Source organism: Pan paniscus, chromosome 8 (assembly GCF_029289425.2).
Source record: "Pan paniscus chromosome 8, NHGRI_mPanPan1-v2.0_pri, whole genome shotgun sequence".
In the NCBI taxonomy this organism is placed as follows: Eukaryota; Metazoa; Chordata; class Mammalia; order Primates; family Hominidae; genus Pan; species Pan paniscus.
The window spans coordinates 49,788,525-49,808,745 of NC_073257.2; the positions used below are offsets into that span (position 1 = coordinate 49,788,525).

A 20,221-nucleotide genomic window follows, 5' to 3' on the forward strand; every position below is an offset into this window, starting at 1 on the left:
TCTGCGTGTTTTGCTTTTTTATCTTGTCTTAGAAAATTTAATGCCAGTTATTTTCTTTATAAAGGAAAATATTTTGGTTACATATTCATTTCCTGTCTCATGACACTCTGCTTTCTTTGCACTTAGTGAGGATGTATATTTCTCACAGTTTTACCTAAAACAAGCAGATGAATTCATGGTATCATTTCTTATATATGAATTTTGGAGGTTTCTTCAGTGCTTCAGAAGTAACTTTTAAAGATATTAATGAATAGAGAATGACCTTCTCATTGTAATTAAAGCAGGTTTTTATTTAAAGCATATTGAATACAATTTTAAGCACTTTTTTTCTAACACACATACATGCAATATGGTCATGCATATTTAGCCTTAAAATGATTAGACATAAATTTTGTGTGTTTTAGAGAGTTTATGTCCCTGAAGTGTCTTCATTATTGATCAATGATCTCTCAAGGGAAACAACATATATAGTTGATATTTCTAAATATATTAAAGCATGTCATATGGAAAAATTTGAGGACTAGAGAAAAATGAGTGATTAAACATGTTTGATTAATATTATTTGAAGACATGAGATCCATTTCTATCTCAATGAAATGTCTGTGATTTTCTTGAAGCTAAGTTTTTTATAAGAGCTTATTCATAACAATAGTTTAACACCTGGCACGGTATCACAAATAGAATTAGTTTTAGAAACAAAACTATTGTAGGATTCATTCCTTGAACACTAAAACTGTTATTTTCAATAAGCATTATTGTAATATTGAAATATGCAGGTGAATGATATGTAAAAAGTCTCTAGAAGTTTGCTTCTTGTTTGTAATACATCCACATAAGATGTTTTCTCGCTCTGTCATCCAGGCTGGAGTGCAGTGGCATGATCTTGGCTCATTGCAACATCTGCCTCCTGGGTTCAAGTGATTCTGGTACCTCAGGCACCCAAGTAGCTGGGTTTACAGGCATGTGCCACCATACCTGGCTGATTTTTGTAATTTTAGTGGAGACAGTGTTTCCAAAATAGTGATTTTGGCCAGGCTGGTTTGGAACCCCTGGCCTCCAGAGATCCGCCCTCCTCGGCCTTCCAAAGTGCTGGAATTACAGGCATGAGCCACTGCACCTGGCCTGTATTGGTTTGTTGATGGGTACGCTTGGACCTTTTTGTATAAGTGGATCAGGAAATTTTAAGAGGACTAAACTAGAGAACCCTATGAATGTAAAAATACTTGTATTTCACAGAGGTACAAAAATGAATATATTTATTAACTTTTATTCTATAAGTAGATATGCTGCTAAATTTAGAACATTCTCCGCAATGATAAGTACATTGTACCTTTGAACTCTCATCACAACTTTGCAATTCCTAAACTCCAGGACAAATTGAAGAACATAATAGCTACATGTATATATTGACATAAGTGATTCTGATGTGTTTCCTTAACAATATGCCATAGCATTCTCCCATTAGCTTAGTCATTTATTCTGTTTTGGTGGGGTGTGGCATGACTTGGTCATCTTATTAAATACAACTTCTTTCCTTATACGGCCGCATTCTCTTACTGATAGTAGGATATTTCCGCTTTAGTTATTGTCACCTTAAATATATTTTCAATGTTGAAATCCTCACAGCATGTTTGATGAAATCTAGTTTTCAAATTTTCTTAGGTATATTTCTGTGACGTTGGCATGATAACAAATACAATAACCCAAAAGACCCCAAAAGCTAGTGTAATCCGTTTTGCAATCCAAGCATGAGGATTCATCTTCATGTTGACACTGCGTGAATGTTCGGTAGGATTTGTCAGGCTTGAATATAATCAATTATATATGTAACTTTTCTTATAGAGTCTCCTAATAAAGATGGTCTTCTGAAGGTAATAGCTTTTATATTTTTATCTTGAGTATTAACTACATATTTTATGAAGTATACATTGTATATTAATTGTTTTGTTTCCAAACCCATTTAGGCTACCTGCGGAATGAAAGTTTCTATTCTCACTAAAGCCTTAGAATTGATGGACATGCAAACTTTCAAAGCAGGTAAATTTTGTAATTTTAATTTTACTCTGGAAAGGAGAATATTAAAATATTTGAAATGCTGTGAGACTTTTCATTCCCAATGTTGTTTTCTATTCAAAATTTGATGGGATATTTTGATACAATAATGCCAATGTGAGTATTTCTGTTTGAGAAAATGCCATTTACAAGCACAAGATGTAGAGATTTAGAAAAAAAATTCTGCTTTACCTCATGTGGTTCTACTTCAATATCCTGATAGTGTAATGTTTCCAGTTTGCAATTTCTATACGTGCTTGGTTTTAAGGCAGGTGAATTTTGAGACTGAAATATTTGCAGTGGTTCAAAGGCTGATTGGAATTCCGATCTTTACTTAGAAGAAAGTTTCACTTGCTGAAATGACAGTTGTGAGTGTTGCCACTCAGAGAATATTAAGAAAATCAGCTTTTTTTTTGATTAGCTGACGGTGTGTGTGACTTTTAATTTTAAAAAATAAGTCAAGCAATCATTACTTAATGACTCTTTGCTAGACACAGTGTTTTAGAAGAGTGACTATAAAGCATTTGGCCTTGGTGTCTTTTAATGCTACTGTAATGAATTGCCTAGAGATACAAAACAGCCTGAATTAGTTTTTGCTGTCCTTCCCATGCACGTTTAAAACATTTTACACGAGGCTGTGCATGGTGGCACGTGCCTGTAATCCTAGCATTTTGGGAGAAAAAGGCGGGCAGATAAGTTAAGGTCAGGAGTCCCAGACCAGCCTGGTCAAATTAGTGAAACCCCATCTTTACTAAATATAACAAAAAATAGCCGGTTGTGGTGGTGGGTGCCTGTAATCTCACCTACTCTGGAGGCTGAGGTGGGAGAATCACTTGAAACTAGGAGGCAAAAGTTGCAGTGAGCCGTCCTTTTGCCACTTTAGCTTGAGTGACAGAGTAAGACTCCATCTGAAAAAGCAAAGAAACAAAAACACTAAAACTCACAACATGTGTGTGGTTATAGACCATGTGCACAATTTGTTTTCATGTCTTACAGACTATGTGTAGAATTTGTTTTCATGTCTTATAGGCTATGTGTAGAATTTGTTTTCATGTCTTAAATTTTCTTCTATTTTTGTTTGTATTTTTTTCTTCAGTTTTTTTGTTTTGTTTTGTTTTTGTTTTTTTGAGCTCGAACAGGCTGGAGTGCCATGCCGCGATCTCGGCTCACGCAAGCTCTGCCTCCCGGGTTCACGCCATTCTCCTGCCTCAGCCTCCCGAGTAGCTGGGACTCCAGGCGCCTGCCACCACGCCCAGCTAATGTTTTGTATTTTTAGTAGAGACGGGGTTTCAGTGTGTTAGCCAGGATGGTCTGATCTGGATCTCCTGACCTTGTGATCCGCCCGTCTCGGCCTCCCAAAGTACTGGAATTACAGGCGTGAGGCACCGTGCCCGGCCGATGTCTGGAATTCTCAATAAATAGTTGTACACTGTACGTATTGTCCTGGAACTTCCTTGTTTGCTTATCGAATATTTTAGATGTACTCAATACAATTAGCTCTGCTTTGATTTAAGGCCTCATAGTTTGCCATGTTAACTCTAAAACACATTTAATTAGACTGTGTTTCCTAGCCACTAAAAGTCGACATTAAATGGCAGCTGATATCACAGAGCTTTTACTGAAGTGGGAGTATTTACTGCTTCATCCAATGTTAGAAATTAAAATGAAAATATTTAAAATACACGAATTGGAAAAGTCCTACTTTCCAATATGCATTACAACTGTTACTCGTTAACCATGAAAATTATGACATTGTGACATGTCATGAGTCTGAAAAATTTTAGTTTACACTTTTTAGAAAATATCAGTAAATAGGAGAAATAGGAACATTATTATGTCAACTATTAGGCCCCCGGTGTATTTGTTGAACTTCAGAGATGCTCAGATCAGAAGTTAGAACAGGAATTTTCAAAAATGCATAAGGTTTTAAAGTGCCAAATAACAAATGGGCTCTTGTATATGAAATAATGTCTGAAGTTGCACGTCTGAGTCTTTTTTCTCTTTTTCTTTTTTAAAAAGATATAAATCAAACAAAATCAAAATTTTGTTTATTATGAAAAGAGTTGGTTACAGATTCATTTTGTGTCTCATGGCACTGTGCTCTCTTTTCCCCTAGAGAGGATCTAGACTTTTCATCTGTTTACATGGGAAGAAGTAGTTCAGTTCATGATCACATTTCTCATATAAATTGTGTAAATTCTCCATGGCTTCACATGCTAGTTCAGAAGATATTGATGCCTTGAGAATAAACCATCTGTTTGTAACTCCAGCAGTTTTATATTTAAAGTATACCTAATATAATTGTCAACCACATTACTTTAGAAAACATAAACAAAAGATAGTTACACATATTTATTTAAAAAATGGTGACCGGGTGCGGTGGCTCACGCCTGTAATCACAGCATGTTGGGAGGCCGTGACTGACAGATCACTAGGTGAGGAGATGGAGACCATCCTGACTAACACGGTGAAACCCTGTCTCTACTAAAAATACAAAAAATTAGCCGGACGTGGTGGCACGCATTTCTTATAATTTCTCAGGCGATGCTGCTGCTGGTGGTCCTTGGAGCTTGCTCTGAGTAGCAAAAGGAGAGGCCTTTCATGGGAAAAAAGTGGAAGAAGAGCAGTTGGATAGAAGGTCAAGACATAACAGGGTCAAGAGAATGCATTATATTGCTTTTATTTCTGGGTATGCTTTTAGCCAGAGAAGAAGAAGAAAATGATAAACAGAAATTATAGATTTAAGATACTATCACTAAACAAGGAGAAAGGAAGTGTTGAACAAATAAATTTGAAACAGTGTTGGATGGGAAGAATTCTACACAATTAGAGATATTTTTTTAATTTTCTATGTTTTTTTTGTTTTTTTTTTTTTTTTTAGTAGAAGCATTCTAGGCAGGTAACAGGGGACAAACAAGAAAGAATGTAGGCAGGTAATTCTGGAGACTCTGAGAAGAACAGTTGAGTGAACTCACTTCAGATTCATGTAGATTATTTGCACTCCAGAATGTAGACCGTGGGCACTCCAGAGACTACCGGAAGCAGGAGTCCTACTAGAATTGGGGGCACCACAGTGACTCATTAGGTTTCTCTGTTACAATCAGGCATGACAAATACATATATTTTGTTGATGTTAGCTATTGAAATGAGATATATTGGAAACTAAGAACACTGGGTTTATGTTTAAGGAAGTGTGTTGTTTTGGTAAAATTGCCATTCCACAAAAATTTATTATAGACTAATGATACACCGAACCAGACGAATTGTAGGAACTGAAAAAATACTGAATTTATACTTGAATAATAAGATTGCTTTTTAAGATAAATATTGTGGTGACTTAACAATATAAAAAAAGTTCTTTATGTTTATTTAATCTATTGCAATAAATTTTTATATAAATATGTCAATATTGAAAGCTTAGTATAGATTATTTCCATGATGAGTTTTACACATCTTCTTGCATGAGTGGATCAAGAAGCATTCAGATGGATAAAGTAGAGGATACAGAAATATAGGCATGTGATTACACCGTCTGGTTATGGAAAAAAACGAATATTCATATTTAGTATTATGACCTAAGTGTATATCCAAGCTGATCAATTCATAACACTTCAGTGACGAGATGTCAGTTCTACATGCGGCTGAACTCTCATCATAACTATGTACCTTTCCGAAGATAGGCTATATTAAAGAACAGGATGAATGGAATAATATAAGTGATTCTAATGTGTTTCATTAAGTACGTGGCGTAGCATTCCATGTTCAGCTTTGACATTTATTTTCTCATATCAACCCTTTTTACATGTGAAACACAATCTCGCTTTTGAATTCTTAGCTGCATGATCTGTGAAACCTCTATTTAAATTTTCTTCAGTGTATTCTTGTCGTGTATGTGTCCTAAACAAACCAAAAGAAAACTTTCCAAATCTAAAGTATTCATTCTCCAATTGGAGCAAGAGGAGTCAGTTAGATACTATCACGACATTCATTTGTGGCTGGCTTGTCATATTTACTTATGATTGATGATAAATCTCTTTTGCTTTTTAGAGCCTCCCGAGAAGCCATCTGCCTTCGAGGTATTTAGTTTTATGATTTCATTTTGAATGACTTATTAACTATGTATTTTGTGAAGTATACATTCTTCATTAATCATTTTGCTTCCAACCCCATTTAGCCTGCCATTGAAATGCAAAAGTCTGTTCCAAATAAAGCCTTGGAATTGAAGAATGAACAAACATTGAGAGCAGGTAAATTTTTCAATGTAACTATGCAAAGACCAATATTTCAATATTGGACATTTTGATGGTCCTTCTATCCCCAATGCTTTATTTTTTTCAACTTTGATGAAAAGATTTGATCTAGGTAATGCCAATACTGGTATTGATGTTTGAAGAGCTGGTATTACAAGCACAGTAATTTTCAATATCTTTTTTTAAAAATGTAGCCTTAATCTCAGATGTTTCTACTTTTGTATCCTGAAACTGTAATGTTTTCTATTTCGAACTTCTGTATTTCTTAAGGATTCAAGAAGGTGAATGTTGGAACTCCAATTTCTTTTTTTAGCTCTTCGAAGCTTGATTCAAATACCACGGTTTACTTCGGGGATCCCATCTTTTACTGATATAACCCTTGTGTTTTAACATGAATTACCTTGTTTCTGGTGTTGTCACTTTGAGAATCCTAAGAAAATCAGTAACTCGGACTAGTGAACTCTGTGTGTTTGTGTGTGTGTGTGTGTGTGTGTGTGTCTGCGTGTGTGCCTGTGTGTGCCTGCGTGTATGTGTGGTAACTTTCCCTTGTAAAGATGAGGAAAGGAATTATTCATTTCTTTGTGAATATTTGATAAACACACTTTTTCATGAAACTGTGATTCTGAAGCATTTGGCTTTAGAGTCCTTTTACACTAGTACCATTTATTGCCTAGAAGTAACCAATATTCTAAACTATTTTTAGAAACTCTTCTTATGCATGTTTAAACATTTTACAACATGTGTGCGTGGTCATATTTAATATGTACAATTTTTTTCAACTTCTAATGTGTACACGGTTGTAGAGTGTAATGTTCGGCAACATTCTTTTTTGATCAGCATTATAATTTTTAGAGACATCCATAAAGGACACAATTAATTGTGTTTTTAAATATTAGGTTATTTATAAAATTCCACTGTATGACAGTACCATAGTTAATTGCACAATTTTTATGCCGATAAGTAATAAATAAAACTGAAAACATGCAGATTTGGGAGTCTTTAAAAAGTTAGTTTTATCTGCTGATTTCTTAGTCATTAGAAACTAAAAGTAAAATATTTAAAGTATTTCCTTGTGCAATCATACACTCCACTAAGAATTTGAACTGTGCCCCACAGCTTCTTAGAGCTATGGTGTGGCAACACGTTAGATCTCTGAAACGATCCAGGGTACGCTTCTAAAAATGAGTGAAAATGGTGACTTACCAAAGTGTGATTTGAGTTTCTTGGACCCTCTGCATGAATTGTGAACATGAGCTACGCTGAGATCACAAGTTAAATTTACTTTTGAAAACCAGGTATACAGTTGATGGATGTCAAATGATAAACGTATGCATAGTGATGAAACGGTCTTTTAAGTTTTAGTTGTCCACATTTGCTTTTTTTCCTGAACCTGATTCAAATAGTTGTAATTTGTACTTTGTGCTGATAAAGAAAACTGGACGTTATTTTTGGTATAAATTCTTTTTCTGTCTTATGTCCCTGAGAACTCGTCAAGTCTTGAGTGGGCCTTGATTTTATCCTATTACATGTGGGAACATTAGATTACTTAAGGCAATTATATTTTCCTATATATTTCTGATGTTTCTCCAAGGTGTCACAAGCTGTCTCTGAAGATATTATTGCATTAGGGAAGAAGTGTGTCATTGTAAATGAAGCAGTTCTTAATTTATATGCAATAAAAGCTTTTTAAGCTTATCTTCCTAAAGCATATACACACGAAAAAACACACCCAATACACTGTCATGCATACTGAAATGTAAAAGGGTTGGACATATAGTTGACTGACATCAAAAAGTTAATATTCCTGAAACATCTTATTCATTGATAAATCATCTTTTTTGAAGAACTGTGTAAGAGAGATTGCTGAGTCAATCAACGTAAGTAATACTACCAAATAAAAAGTAACAAAGAAATGAGAGATGATAGGTAATTACAGTTTTCTGAATGAACAGGAAACCTAGGGCATACTGTGTTTCACAGGAGAATAGGATATGACTGCTTTGTGAAGAAATAATTCATACAAGTTAGTTAAATTTCTATTTTTCTGCATTCTAATGACATAATGTTAATTGTCAGACTTTTTAGATTTGAATTCTATTGGAATGACTATAGAAGTAGTCATTGTAATCAACAAAAAGAATATACGGGCCACAGAGGAAAAACCACAGATTCGTGAATGAAAGTAGATTTGTATATGTTTTTAAAATTTTTAGTAGATAAATGATCTCATGAATGTATCTGTGATTAACCTTTTATAGGTGAGATACTCCCATCAGAATCCAAACAAAAGGACGATGAAGAAAATTCTTGGGATACTGAGGTACCATGTGTTGTTGATTTTTTTAAATATTAGTATTGCATGATATGAAAACATAAAATCAGATGCTTAGACTTTATTTTCTCACCTCTGCATATGTCACCCCCAAATTATTTTTGATATTTTTCGGTATATGCTTAATGGAGAATCTATGTGCTAAGTAGATTACTGCTTCACAGTGAAATTCTGGGAATTTGTACGATTAATTTAAGAAGCCAAAGTGGTATAGTGTAAAAACTAAGGCTTAGAATTCACTAGAAATTCACATGGGATCTGGAGTACGTTTGTCTAAAAGCAAAAGAATTACACTGAGTCCAGCTATGGGCAAATATATGATTCTGTCTTATATCTAGAGGTACAAAAGTTCTAATTGTATTCATAGAGAGACACTTTAAACTGCAATATTGTAAAAGTTGGGACCTGAAAAGTTAATGCCTGGGACTTGAACGTATTGACATATCTTTATTGTTCAGTATAGATCTGAAGGAACATTTCAGCAGAAAGAAAAGCATGAGGAATAGGAAACCTTGTGGGAGTATAATAACAAGAGTATTGGTTGAGTAGTCTTTTGAAAAACGTAAATTATATTTTCACAAATAGAACTCCTTGAGTCCCCTTATGGCAGTCAAGCTGCAGCAGCATGAGCGTCAAATAATAGTGATGTATTTTAAGGTCACAACGGCGGAAAGACATAGAAAGTATCTGACCTCTTAAAAACAAGCAGCTGCTGCCTGATGGTAACAGCAAAGGGTGGAAGTCAATAGGTAGATTTTATCTGATATTTTATTAGACAAAAAGACTTTAATACTTGTTTTCTTTCATTTAGATGTGACATCATTTTTTTCTTACTGCATTTACATTCTATTCAAGCACTTTTTCTCTCACCATAAATTTTGTCAAAAACATGTTGCTTATTTTAAGCCCCTGTTTACCGAAAGAAAGCAGCTTTTTCATATTCTGTGCATACATTCTATGACAGACTCTAAAAGTTGTCTTCATGACATGCATGATTTTTAACACTCAACAGTTCTATGATCGTGAATATTTTAAATGTTTAATGCTGTATGTGTCCTGGCAAGTAGCAAATGTGTTGTATTTTGTTTGAAATGTCTTATTTATTTTTGATGAGGACTAGAACATAAGTTAGATATTTTTAAGAGAGATACTTTTTGCAATATGCACGAGTGAATTTTTTTGTGAAGGTGATTTGTTTTTCCTGCTCAGTCACCGAGTTAATGGCCACATGAACATAAAGATGAGCTTGATGTAGAGAGGGTTATGTGAGGTTTTCTATCAAAATGTGTGGGTTTTCTACATGTATCTGCTCTTAAGTCGAATTGTTTGCAAAGTAGGAAATTGTGTTTTTAAAAAAGAATTTAATTAGGAAATTTTGATACTCTTCATTACTAGGATCTATCCATTGAAATTATTTATTGCTATTACTTTTAACAGAGTCTCTGTGAGACTGTTTCACAGAAGGATGTGTGTTTACCCAAGGCTACACATCAAAAAGAAATAGATAAAATAAACGGAAAATTAGAAGGTAAGAACCGTTTTTTATTTAAAAATCAATTGACCGAATATTTCTCTAAACTGATGAGGAAGGATATCCTCTAGTAGCTGAAGAAAATTACCTCCTAAATGCAAACCATGGAAAAAAAGAGAAGTGCAATGGTCATAAGTTATGTGTCTCATCAGGTGATGGCAACAGACTATATTGAGAGTGCTGAAGAGGAGCTGAATTACTAGTTTGAATTCAAGATATTCCAAGACGTGAGGAAAATGAGAAAATAAGAAAGAAGAAAGTAGTAATAGAGTAAATGAAGACTGAGAAAGACAGAGCATACAGAGAGTACATGAAGGAACAAGAAGCAGGTTTATGTAATGGAGGATGATAAAATGAAATGATTGTTTAGGAAAAGATCAGGTATGGTTAGAAATTTGGGAAGAATATAAAGTGACCTTCTAGTACCAAAATTTACCAGAGAATTACAGCAAAAATATTCTGACTCTTAATGTCTTTCTCACTGGTGGGAAGCCATTAGGGATGGAAGCACCTGACCATGGAGAGCTGTGTTCTATTTGCAATAGGTGAGAATAAGCATATCTGCACGGCCACACATGTATATAATTTGTCATATACACTCCGTATAGACCAGAGGTTTTCAAACTTTAGAAAGTCAGCTGAAAACCTCGTTAACAATCCACACTGAGATTCAGCCGACTTGGGATTCTGCATTTTTAATAAGTTCTCAGGCGATGCTGATGCTGGTGGTCGTTGGACCTTGCTCTGGGTAGCAAGAGGAGAGGCCTTTCGTGGGAAAAATGTGGAAGAAGAACAGTTGGATAGAAGGTCAGGACAGAAAAGGTCAGGAGAAAGCATTATGGTGCTCTTAATTTTGAGGACGTTTTTAGTCAGGGGAGAAGAAGAAAGGGGCAACGCAATAGAAATTATAGGTGGAAGACACTACCACTCAACAAAGCAAAAGGAAAGAGTGGGAAAAAATAATTTTAACAGGTGTCGAATGGGAAGAATCAAGAGCACAAGTCTAGTGATTATTTTTGCTAAAGCAGAGAGATTGTGAGGCAGGAAGCAGGGGACAAGAGAGAAGCCAGCTAGATGATTTTGGATTTTCTATGAAGGAAAATGGAGTGAGCTCACTTCGGAAGCATTTAGAAAAGTTTTACTGCAGAATGTTAGAGTGTGGGTGCTCTGGAGACTACTGGAATCATGAGGATTACTAGAATTGGACTAAACCTCAGTGACTCATTAATTTTCTTTATTAATATGAGGCATCAAATATATATATATATAGATGTGTGTATGTATGTATGTTTTTGATGTTCACAATTTGAATAAGATATACTTAAATGTAAGAACCTTGGCTTTATTTTTAAGGAGGCAAATTGTGTTGGTAAAATTGCCATTTTATAAAACCTCATTAGCAAATAACATGATACACGAAACCAGACTAATTTTAAAAACCATAAAACTCTGAATTTATGACTTGAATACGTAAATTGTTGTTATTCGTAGGTATTTTACTGATTTTAAAATAGAAAATGTTATTAATATTTAAAAGTCTGTTGCAACTAAATTTAAATGAAATACATCAATATTGAAAGCTGATTAAATTTGCCATCCCTGATGAGATTCGTACATCTTCCTCCATGAGTGGATTAAGAGATATTGAGATGACTAAGCTAGAAATTACAAAAATGTTGGCATACTATTCCAGTATATGGGTATGAAAATCAAGGAATATTTATATTTAAAATTATGCTCTAAGTATATATCCAAGCAGATCAATTCATAACACTTTTTCTGATGTGATGTCAATTCTACATTCCGCTGAACTCTTATCCGAACTGTGTGGCTTCTCAATGACAGGACATATTAAAGAACATGATGAATGTTTGTAATGTAACGATATAAATTATTATAATGTGTTGCCTTAAAGACACATGGTGTAGCATTCTACGTTCAGCTTTTGCATTTATTTTCTCAGTGTCATGATTTGCTCCTGTGATTCCAGATCAGTTTTCTCCTTAGCAGTCAGCATATACATATTGGTATTAACACTTTTTGCAAAAATCATATATAAATGGTTGTACAATGTTGTTGTCATTCTACAGCAACTTTTTAATTTTTGTTCAGCGATTAGCTTGTTTTTCATTTATTTTAAGATTTCAGGCCAGGTGTGGTGGCTCACGCCTGTAATCCCAGCACTTTGGGAGGCCAAGGTGGGTGGATCATGAGGTCAGGAGATCCAGACCATCCTGGCTGACATGGTGAAATCCCACCTGTACTAGAAATACAAAAAATTAGCCGGGCGTGGTGATGGGTGTCTGTAGTCCCAGCTACTCCGGAGGCTGAGGCAAGAGAATGGCGTGAACCCGGGAGGCGGAGCTTGTGGTGAGCCGATATTACATTATTGTAACATTGAAATATGGAGGTGAATGATATATAAAAAGCCTCTGGAAGTTTACTTCTACTTTTTGATACTTTCACATTACGTGTTTTTTCTTTTTTAGAGACAGAGTCTCGCTCTGACCTCCAGGTTGGAGTGCAATGGCATGATCTTGGCTCACTGCCACCTCCACCTCCAGGTTTCAAGTGATTCTGGTACCTCAGGCACCCAAGTAGCTGAGATTACGGGCATGTGCCACCATACCTGGCTGATTTTTGTAATTTTAGTGGAGACAGTGTTTCCAAAATAGTGATTTTGGCCAGGCTTGTTTGGAACCCCTGGCCTCCAGAGATCCGCCCTCCTCGGCCTTCCAAAGTGCTGGAATTACAGGCATGAGCCACTGCACCTGGCCTGTATTGGTTTGTTGATGGGTAAGCTTGGACCTTTTTGTATAAGTGGATCAGGAAATTTTAAGAGGACTAAACTAGAGAACCCTATGAATGTAAAAATACTCGTATTTCACAGAGGTACAAAAATGAATATATTTATTAACTTTTATTCTATAAGTAGATATGCTGCTGAATTTAGAACCTTCTCTGCAATGATAAGTACATTGTACCTTTGAACTCTCATCACACATTTGCAATTCCTAAACTCCAGGACAAATTGAAGAACATAAAGGCTACATGTATATATTGACATAAGTGATTCTGACGTGTTTCCTTAACAATATGCCATAGCATTCTCCCATTAGCTTAGTCATTTATTCTGTTTTGGTGGGGTGTGGCATGACTTGGTCATCTTATTAAATACAACTTCTTTCCTTATATGGCCACTTTCTCTTACTGATATTAGCATATTTCTGCTTTAGTTATTGTCACCTTAAATATATTTTCAATGTTGAAATCCTCACGGCATGTTTGATGAAATCTAGTTTTCAAATTTTCTTAGGTATATTTCTGTCACATTGGCATGATAACAAATGCAATAACCCAAAAGACCCCAAAAGCTAGTGTAATCCCTTTTGCAATCCAAGCATGAGGATTCATCTTCATGTTGACACTGCGTGAATGTTCGGTAGGCTTTGTCAAGCTTGCATACAATCAATTATATATGTCCCTTTTCTTTTAGAGTCTCCTGATAAAGATGGTCTTCTGAAGGTAATAACTTTTATATTTTTATCTTGAGTATTAACTACATATTTTATGAAGTATACATTGTATATTAATTGTTTTGTTTCCAAACCCATTTAGGCTACCTGCGGAATGAAAGTTTCTATTCTCACTAAAGCCTTAGAATTGATGGACATGCAAACTTCCAAAGCAGGTAAATTTTGTAATTTTAGTTTTACTCCGGAAAGAAGAATATTAAAATATTTGAAATGCTGCGAGACTTTTCATTCCCAATGTTGTTTTCTATTCATAATTCGACGGGAAATGTCGATACAAATAATGCCAATGTGAGTATTTCTGTTTGAGAAAATGCCATTTACAAGCCTAAGATTTAGAGATTTAGAAAAAAAATTCTGCTTTACCTCATGCGGTTCTACTTTAATGTCCTGATAGGATAAAGTTTCCAATTTGCAATTTCTGTGCGCGCTTGGTTTTAAGGCAGGTGAATTTTGAGACTGTGAAATATTTGCAGTGGTTCAAAGCTGATTGGAATTATGATGTTTACTTAGAAGAAAGTTTCACTTGCTGACATGACAGTTGTGAGTGTTGCCACTCTGAGAATCTTAAGAAAATCAGTTTTTTTTTTTTTTTTTGATTAGATGACTGTGTGTGTGTGTGACTTATAATTTTAAAAAATAAGTCAAGCAATCATTACTTGATGACTCTTGGCTAGACACGGTGTTTTAGAAGAGTGACCCCAAAGCATTTGGCCTTGGTGTCTTTTAATGCTACTGTAATGAATTGCCTAGAGGTACAAAAGAGCCTGAATTAGTTTTTGTTGTCATTCCCATGAACGTTTACAACATTTTACAATAGGCCGTGCACGGTGGCACGTGCCTGTAATCCTAGCATTTTGGGAGACAAAGGCGGGCAGATAAGTTAAGGTCAGGAGTCCCAGACCAGCCTGGTCAAATTAGTGAAACTCCATCTCTACTGAAAATAACAAAAAATAGCCGGTTGTGGTGGTGGGTGCCTGTAATCTCAGCTACTCTGGAGGCTGAGGCAGGAGAATGGCTTGAACCTAGGAGGCAGAAGTTGCATGAGCCGAGCTTGTGCCACTTTAGCCTGAGTGACAGAGTGAGACTCCAATTGAAAAAGCAAAGAAATAAAAACACAAAAGCTCACAACATATTTGTGGTTATAGACTATGTGTAGAATTTGTTTTCATGTCTTATAGGCTACGTGTAGAATTTGTTTTCATGTCTTAAATTTTCTTCTTTTTTTTTGTTTGTATTTTTTTCTTCAGTTTTTTTGTTTTGTTTTGTTTTTGTTTTTTTGAGCTCGCCCAGGCTGGAGTGCCGTGGCGCGATCTCGGCTCATGCAAGCTCTGCCTCCCGGGTTCACGCCATTCTCCTGCCTCAGCCTCCCGAGTAGCTGGGACTCCAGGCGCCTGCCACCACGCCCAGCTAATGTTTTGTATTTTTAGTAGAGACAGGGTTTCAGTGTGTTAGCCAGGATGGTCTGATCTGGATCTCCTGACCTTGTGATCCGCCCGTCTCGGCCTCCCAAAGTACTGGAATTACAGGCGTGAGGCACCGTGCCCGGCCGATGTCTGGAATTCTCAATAAATAGTTGTACACTGTACGTATTGTCCTGGAACTTCCTTGTTTGCTTATCGAATATTTTAGATGTACTCAATACAATTAGCTCTGCTTTGATTTAAGGCCTCATAGTTTGCCATGTTAACTCTAAAACACATTTAATTAGACTGTGTTTCCTAGCCACTAAAAGTCGACATTAAATGGCAGCTGATATCACAGAGCTTTTACTGAAGTGGGAGTATTTACTGCTTCATCCAATGTTAGAAATTAAAATGAAAATATTTAAAATACACGAATTGGAAAAGTCCTACTTTCCAATATGCATTACAACGGTTACTCGTTAACCATGAAAATTATGACATTGTGACATGTCATGAGTCTGAAAAATTTTAGTTTACACTTTTTAGAAAATATCAGTAAATAGGAGAAATAGGAACATTATTATGTCAACTATTAGGCCCCCGGTGTATTTGTTGAACTTCAGAGATGCTCAGATCAGAAGTTAGAACAGGAATTTTCAAAAATGCGTAAGGTTTTAAAGTGCCAAATAACAAATGGGCTCTTGTATATGAAATAATGTCTGAAGTTGCACGTCTGAGTCTTTTTTCTCTTTTTCTTTTTTAAAAAGATATAAATCAAACAAAATCAAAATTTTGTTTATTATGAAAAGAGTTGGTTACAGATTCATTTTGTGTCTCATGGCACTGTGCTCTCTTTTTCCCTAGAGAGGATCTAGACTTTTCATCTGTTTACATGGGAAGAAGTAGTTCAGTTCATGATCACATTTCTCATATAAATTGTGTAAATTCCCCACGGCTTCACATGCTAGTTCAGAAGATATTGATGCCTTGAGAATAAACCATCTGGTTGTAACTCCAGCAGTTTTATATTTAAAGTATACCTAATATAATTGTCAACCACATTACTTTAGAAAACATAAACAAAAGATAGTTACACATATTTATTTTAAAAATGGTGACCGGGTGCGGTGGCTCACGCCTGTAATCCCAGCCTGTTGGGAGGCCATGACTGACAGATCACTAGGTGAGGAGATGGAGACCATCCTGACTAACACCGTGAAACCCTGTCTCTACTAAAAATACAAAAAATTAGCCGGACGTGGTGGCACGCATTTCTTATAATTTCTCAGGCGATGCTGCTGCTGGTGGTTCTTGGAGCTTGCTCTGAGTAGCAAAAGGAGAGGCCTTTCATGGGAAAAAAGTGGAAGAAGAGCAGTTGGATAGAAGGTCAAGACATAACAGGGTCAAGAGAATGCATTATATTGCTTTTATTTCTGGGTATGCTTTTAGCCAGAGGAGAAGAAGGAAAAGATAAACTGCAATTATAGATTTAAGATACTATCACTAAACAAAGAGAAAGGAAGTGTTGAACAAATAAATTTGAAACAGTGTTGGATGGGAAGAATTCTACACAATTAGAGATATTTTTTTAATTTTCTATGTTTTTTTTTTTTTTTTTTTTTTTAGTGGAAGCATTCTAGGCAAGTAACAGGGGACAAACAAGAAAGAATGTAGGCAGGTAATTCTGGAGACTCTGAGAAAAACAGTTGAGTGAACTCACTTCAGATGCATGTAGATTATTTGCACTCCAGAATGTAGACTGTGGGCACTCCAGAGACTACCGGAAGCAGGAGTCCTACTAGAATTTGGGTAACCACAGTGACTCTTTAGGTTTCTCTGTTACAATCAGGCATGACAAATACATATATTTTGTTGATGTTAGCTATTGAAATGAGATATATTGGAAACTAAGAACATTGGGTTTATGTTTAAGGAAGTGTGTTGTTTTGGTAAAATTGCCATTCCACAAAAATTTATTATAGACTAATGATACACCAAACCAGACGAATTGTAGGAACTGAAAAAATACTGAATTTATACTTGAATAATAAGATTGCTTTTTAAGATAAATATTGTGGTGACTTAACAATATAAAAAAAGTTCTTTATGTTTATTTAATCTATTGCAATAAATTTTTATATAAATATGTCAATATTGAAAGCTTAGTATAGATTATTTCCATGATGAGTTTTACACATCTTCTTGCATGAGTGGATCAAGAAGCATTCAGATGGATAAAGTAGAGGATACAGAAATATAGGCATGTGATTACACCGTCTGGTTATGGAAAAAAACGAATATTCATATTTAGTATTATGACCTAAGTGTATATCCAAGCTGATCAATTCATAACACTTCAGTGATGAGATGTCAGTTCTACATGCGGCTGAACTCTCATCATAACTATGTACCTTTCCGAAGATAGGCTATATTAAAGAACAGGATGAATGGAATAATATAAGTGATTCTAATGTGTTTCATTAAGTACGTGGCGTAGCATTCCATGTTCAGCTTTGACATTTATTTCCTCATATCAACCCTTTTTACATGTGAAACACAATCTCGCTTTTGAATTCTTAGCTGCATGATCTGTGAAACCTCTATTTAAATTTTCTTCAGTGTATTCTTGTCGTGTATGTGTCCTAAACAAACCAAAAGAAAACTTTCCAAATCTAAAGTATTCATTCTCCAATTGGAGCAAGAGGAGTCAGTTAGATACTATCACGGCATTCATTTGTGGCTGGCTTGTCATATTTACTTATGATTGATGATAAATCTCTTTTGCTTTTTAGAGCCTCCCGAGAAGCCATCTGCCTTCGAGGTATTTAGTTTTATGATTTCATTTTGAATGACTTATTAACTATGTATTTTGTGAAGTATACATTCTTCATTAATCATTTTGCTTCCAACCCCATTTAGCCTGCCATTGAAATGCAAAAGTCTGTTCCAAATAAAGCCTTGGAATTGAAGAATGAACAAACATTGAGAGCAGGTAAATTTTTCAATGTAACTATGCAAAGACCAATATTTCAATATTGGACATTTTGATGGTCCTTCTATCCCCAATGCTTTATTTTTTTCAACTTTGATGAAAAGATTTGATCTAGGTAATGCCAATACTGGTATTGATGTTTGAAGAGCTGGTATTACAAGCACAGTAATTTTCAATATCTTTTTTTAAAAATGTAGCCTTAATCTCAGATGTTTCTACTTTTGTATCCTGAAACTGTAATGTTTTCTATTTTGAACTTCTGTATTTCTTAAGGATTCAAGAAGGTGAATGTTGGAACTCCAATTTCTTTTTTTAGCTCTTCGAAGCTTGATTCAAATACCACGGTTTACTTCGGGGATCCCATCTTTTACTGATATAACCCTTGTGTTTTAACATGAATTACCTTGTTTCTGGTGTTGTCACTTTGAGAATCCGAAGAAAATCAGTAACTCGGACTAGTGAACTCTGTGTGTTTGTGTGTGTGTGTGTGTGTGTGTGTGTCTGCGTGTGTGCCTGTGTGTGCCTGCGTGTATGTGTGGTAACTTTCCCTTGTAAAGATGAGGAAAGGAATTATTCATTTCTTTGTGAATATTTGATAAACACACTTTTTCATGAAACTGTGATTCTGAAGCATTTGGCTTTAGAGTCCTTTTACACTAGTACCATTTATTGCCTAGAAGTAACCAATATTCTAAACTATTTTTAGAAACTCTTCTTATGCATGTTTAAACATTTTACAACATGTGTGCGTGGTCATATTTAATATGTACAATTTTTTTCAACTTCTAATGTGTACACGGTTGTAGAGTGTAATGTTCGGCAACATTCTTTTTTGATCAGCATTATAATTTTTAGAGACATCCATAAAGGACACAATTAATTGTGTTTTTAAATATTAGGTTATTTATAAAATTCCACTGTATGACAGTACCATAGTTAATTGCACAATTTTTATGCCGATAAGTAATAAATAAAACTGAAAACATGCAGATTTGGGAGTCTTTAAAAAGTTAGTTTTATCTGCTGATTTCTTAGTCATTAGAAACTAAAAGTAAAATATTTAAAGTATTTCCTTGTGCAATCATACACTCCACTAAGAATTTGAACTGTGCCCCACAGCTTCTTAGAGCTATGGTGTGGCAACACGTTAGATCTCTGAAACGATCCAGGGTACGCTTCTAAAAATGAGTGAAAATGGTGACTTACCAAAGTGTGATTTGAGTTTCTTGGACCCTCTGCATGAATTGTGAACATGAGCTACGCTGAGATCACAAGTTAAATTTACTTTTGAAAACCAGGTATACAGTTGATGGATGTCAAATGATAAACGTATGCATAGTGATGAAACGGTCTTTTAAGTTTTAGTTGTCCACATTTGCTTTTTTTCCTGAACCTGATTCAAATAGTTGTAATTTGTACTTTGTGCTGATAAAGAAAACTGGACGTTATTTTTGGTATAAATTCTTTTTCTGTCTTATGTCCCTGAGAACTCGTCAAGTCTTGAGTGGGCCTTGATTTTATCCTATTACATGTGGGAACATTAGATTACTTAAGGCAATTATATTTTCCTATATATTTCTGATGTTTCTCCAAGGTGTCACAAGCTGTCTCTGAAGATATTATTGCATTAGGGAAGAAGTGTGTCATTGTAAATGAAGCAGTTCTTAATTTATATGCAATAAAAGCTTTTTAAGCTTATCTTCCTAAAGCATATACACACGAAAAAACACACCCAATACACTGTCATGCATACTGAAATGTAAAAGGGTTGGACATATAGTTGACTGACATCAAAAAGTTAATATTCCTGAAACATCTTATTCATTGATAAATCATCTTTTTTGAAGAACTGTGTAAGAGAGATTGCTGAGTCAATCAACGTAAGTAATACTACCAAATAAAAAGTAACAAAGAAATGAGAGATGATAGGTAATTACAGTTTTCTGAATGAACAGGAAACCTAGGGCATACTGTGTTTCACAGGAGAATAGGATATGACTGCTTTGTGAAGAAATAATTCATACAAGTTAGTTAAATTTCTATTTTTCTGCATTCTAATGACATAATGTTAATTGTCAGACTTTTTAGATTTGAATTCTATTGGAATGACTATAGAAGTAGTCAT

General features: G+C 35.0%; 1 protein-coding gene across 1 annotated transcript in view; it reads left to right on the forward strand.

Annotated features, from left to right (window-relative positions):
- The window catches only part of ANKRD30A (ankyrin repeat domain 30A), a 136,064-nt gene that overhangs the window by 33,873 nt on the left and 81,970 nt on the right, over positions 1 to 20,221 (forward strand). The window contains exons 14-23 of the mRNA XM_055092658.1: positions 1,843 to 1,871; positions 1,965 to 2,037; positions 6,100 to 6,128; positions 6,227 to 6,299; positions 8,561 to 8,622; positions 10,072 to 10,162; positions 13,662 to 13,690; positions 13,784 to 13,856; positions 17,897 to 17,925; positions 18,024 to 18,096. Of these exons, the coding sequence (XP_054948633.1) occupies positions 1,843 to 1,871; positions 1,965 to 2,037; positions 6,100 to 6,128; positions 6,227 to 6,299; positions 8,561 to 8,622; positions 10,072 to 10,162; positions 13,662 to 13,690; positions 13,784 to 13,856; positions 17,897 to 17,925; positions 18,024 to 18,096 (561 nt within the window). The remainder of the gene's footprint in view (positions 1 to 1,842; positions 1,872 to 1,964; positions 2,038 to 6,099; positions 6,129 to 6,226; positions 6,300 to 8,560; positions 8,623 to 10,071; positions 10,163 to 13,661; positions 13,691 to 13,783; positions 13,857 to 17,896; positions 17,926 to 18,023; positions 18,097 to 20,221) is intronic.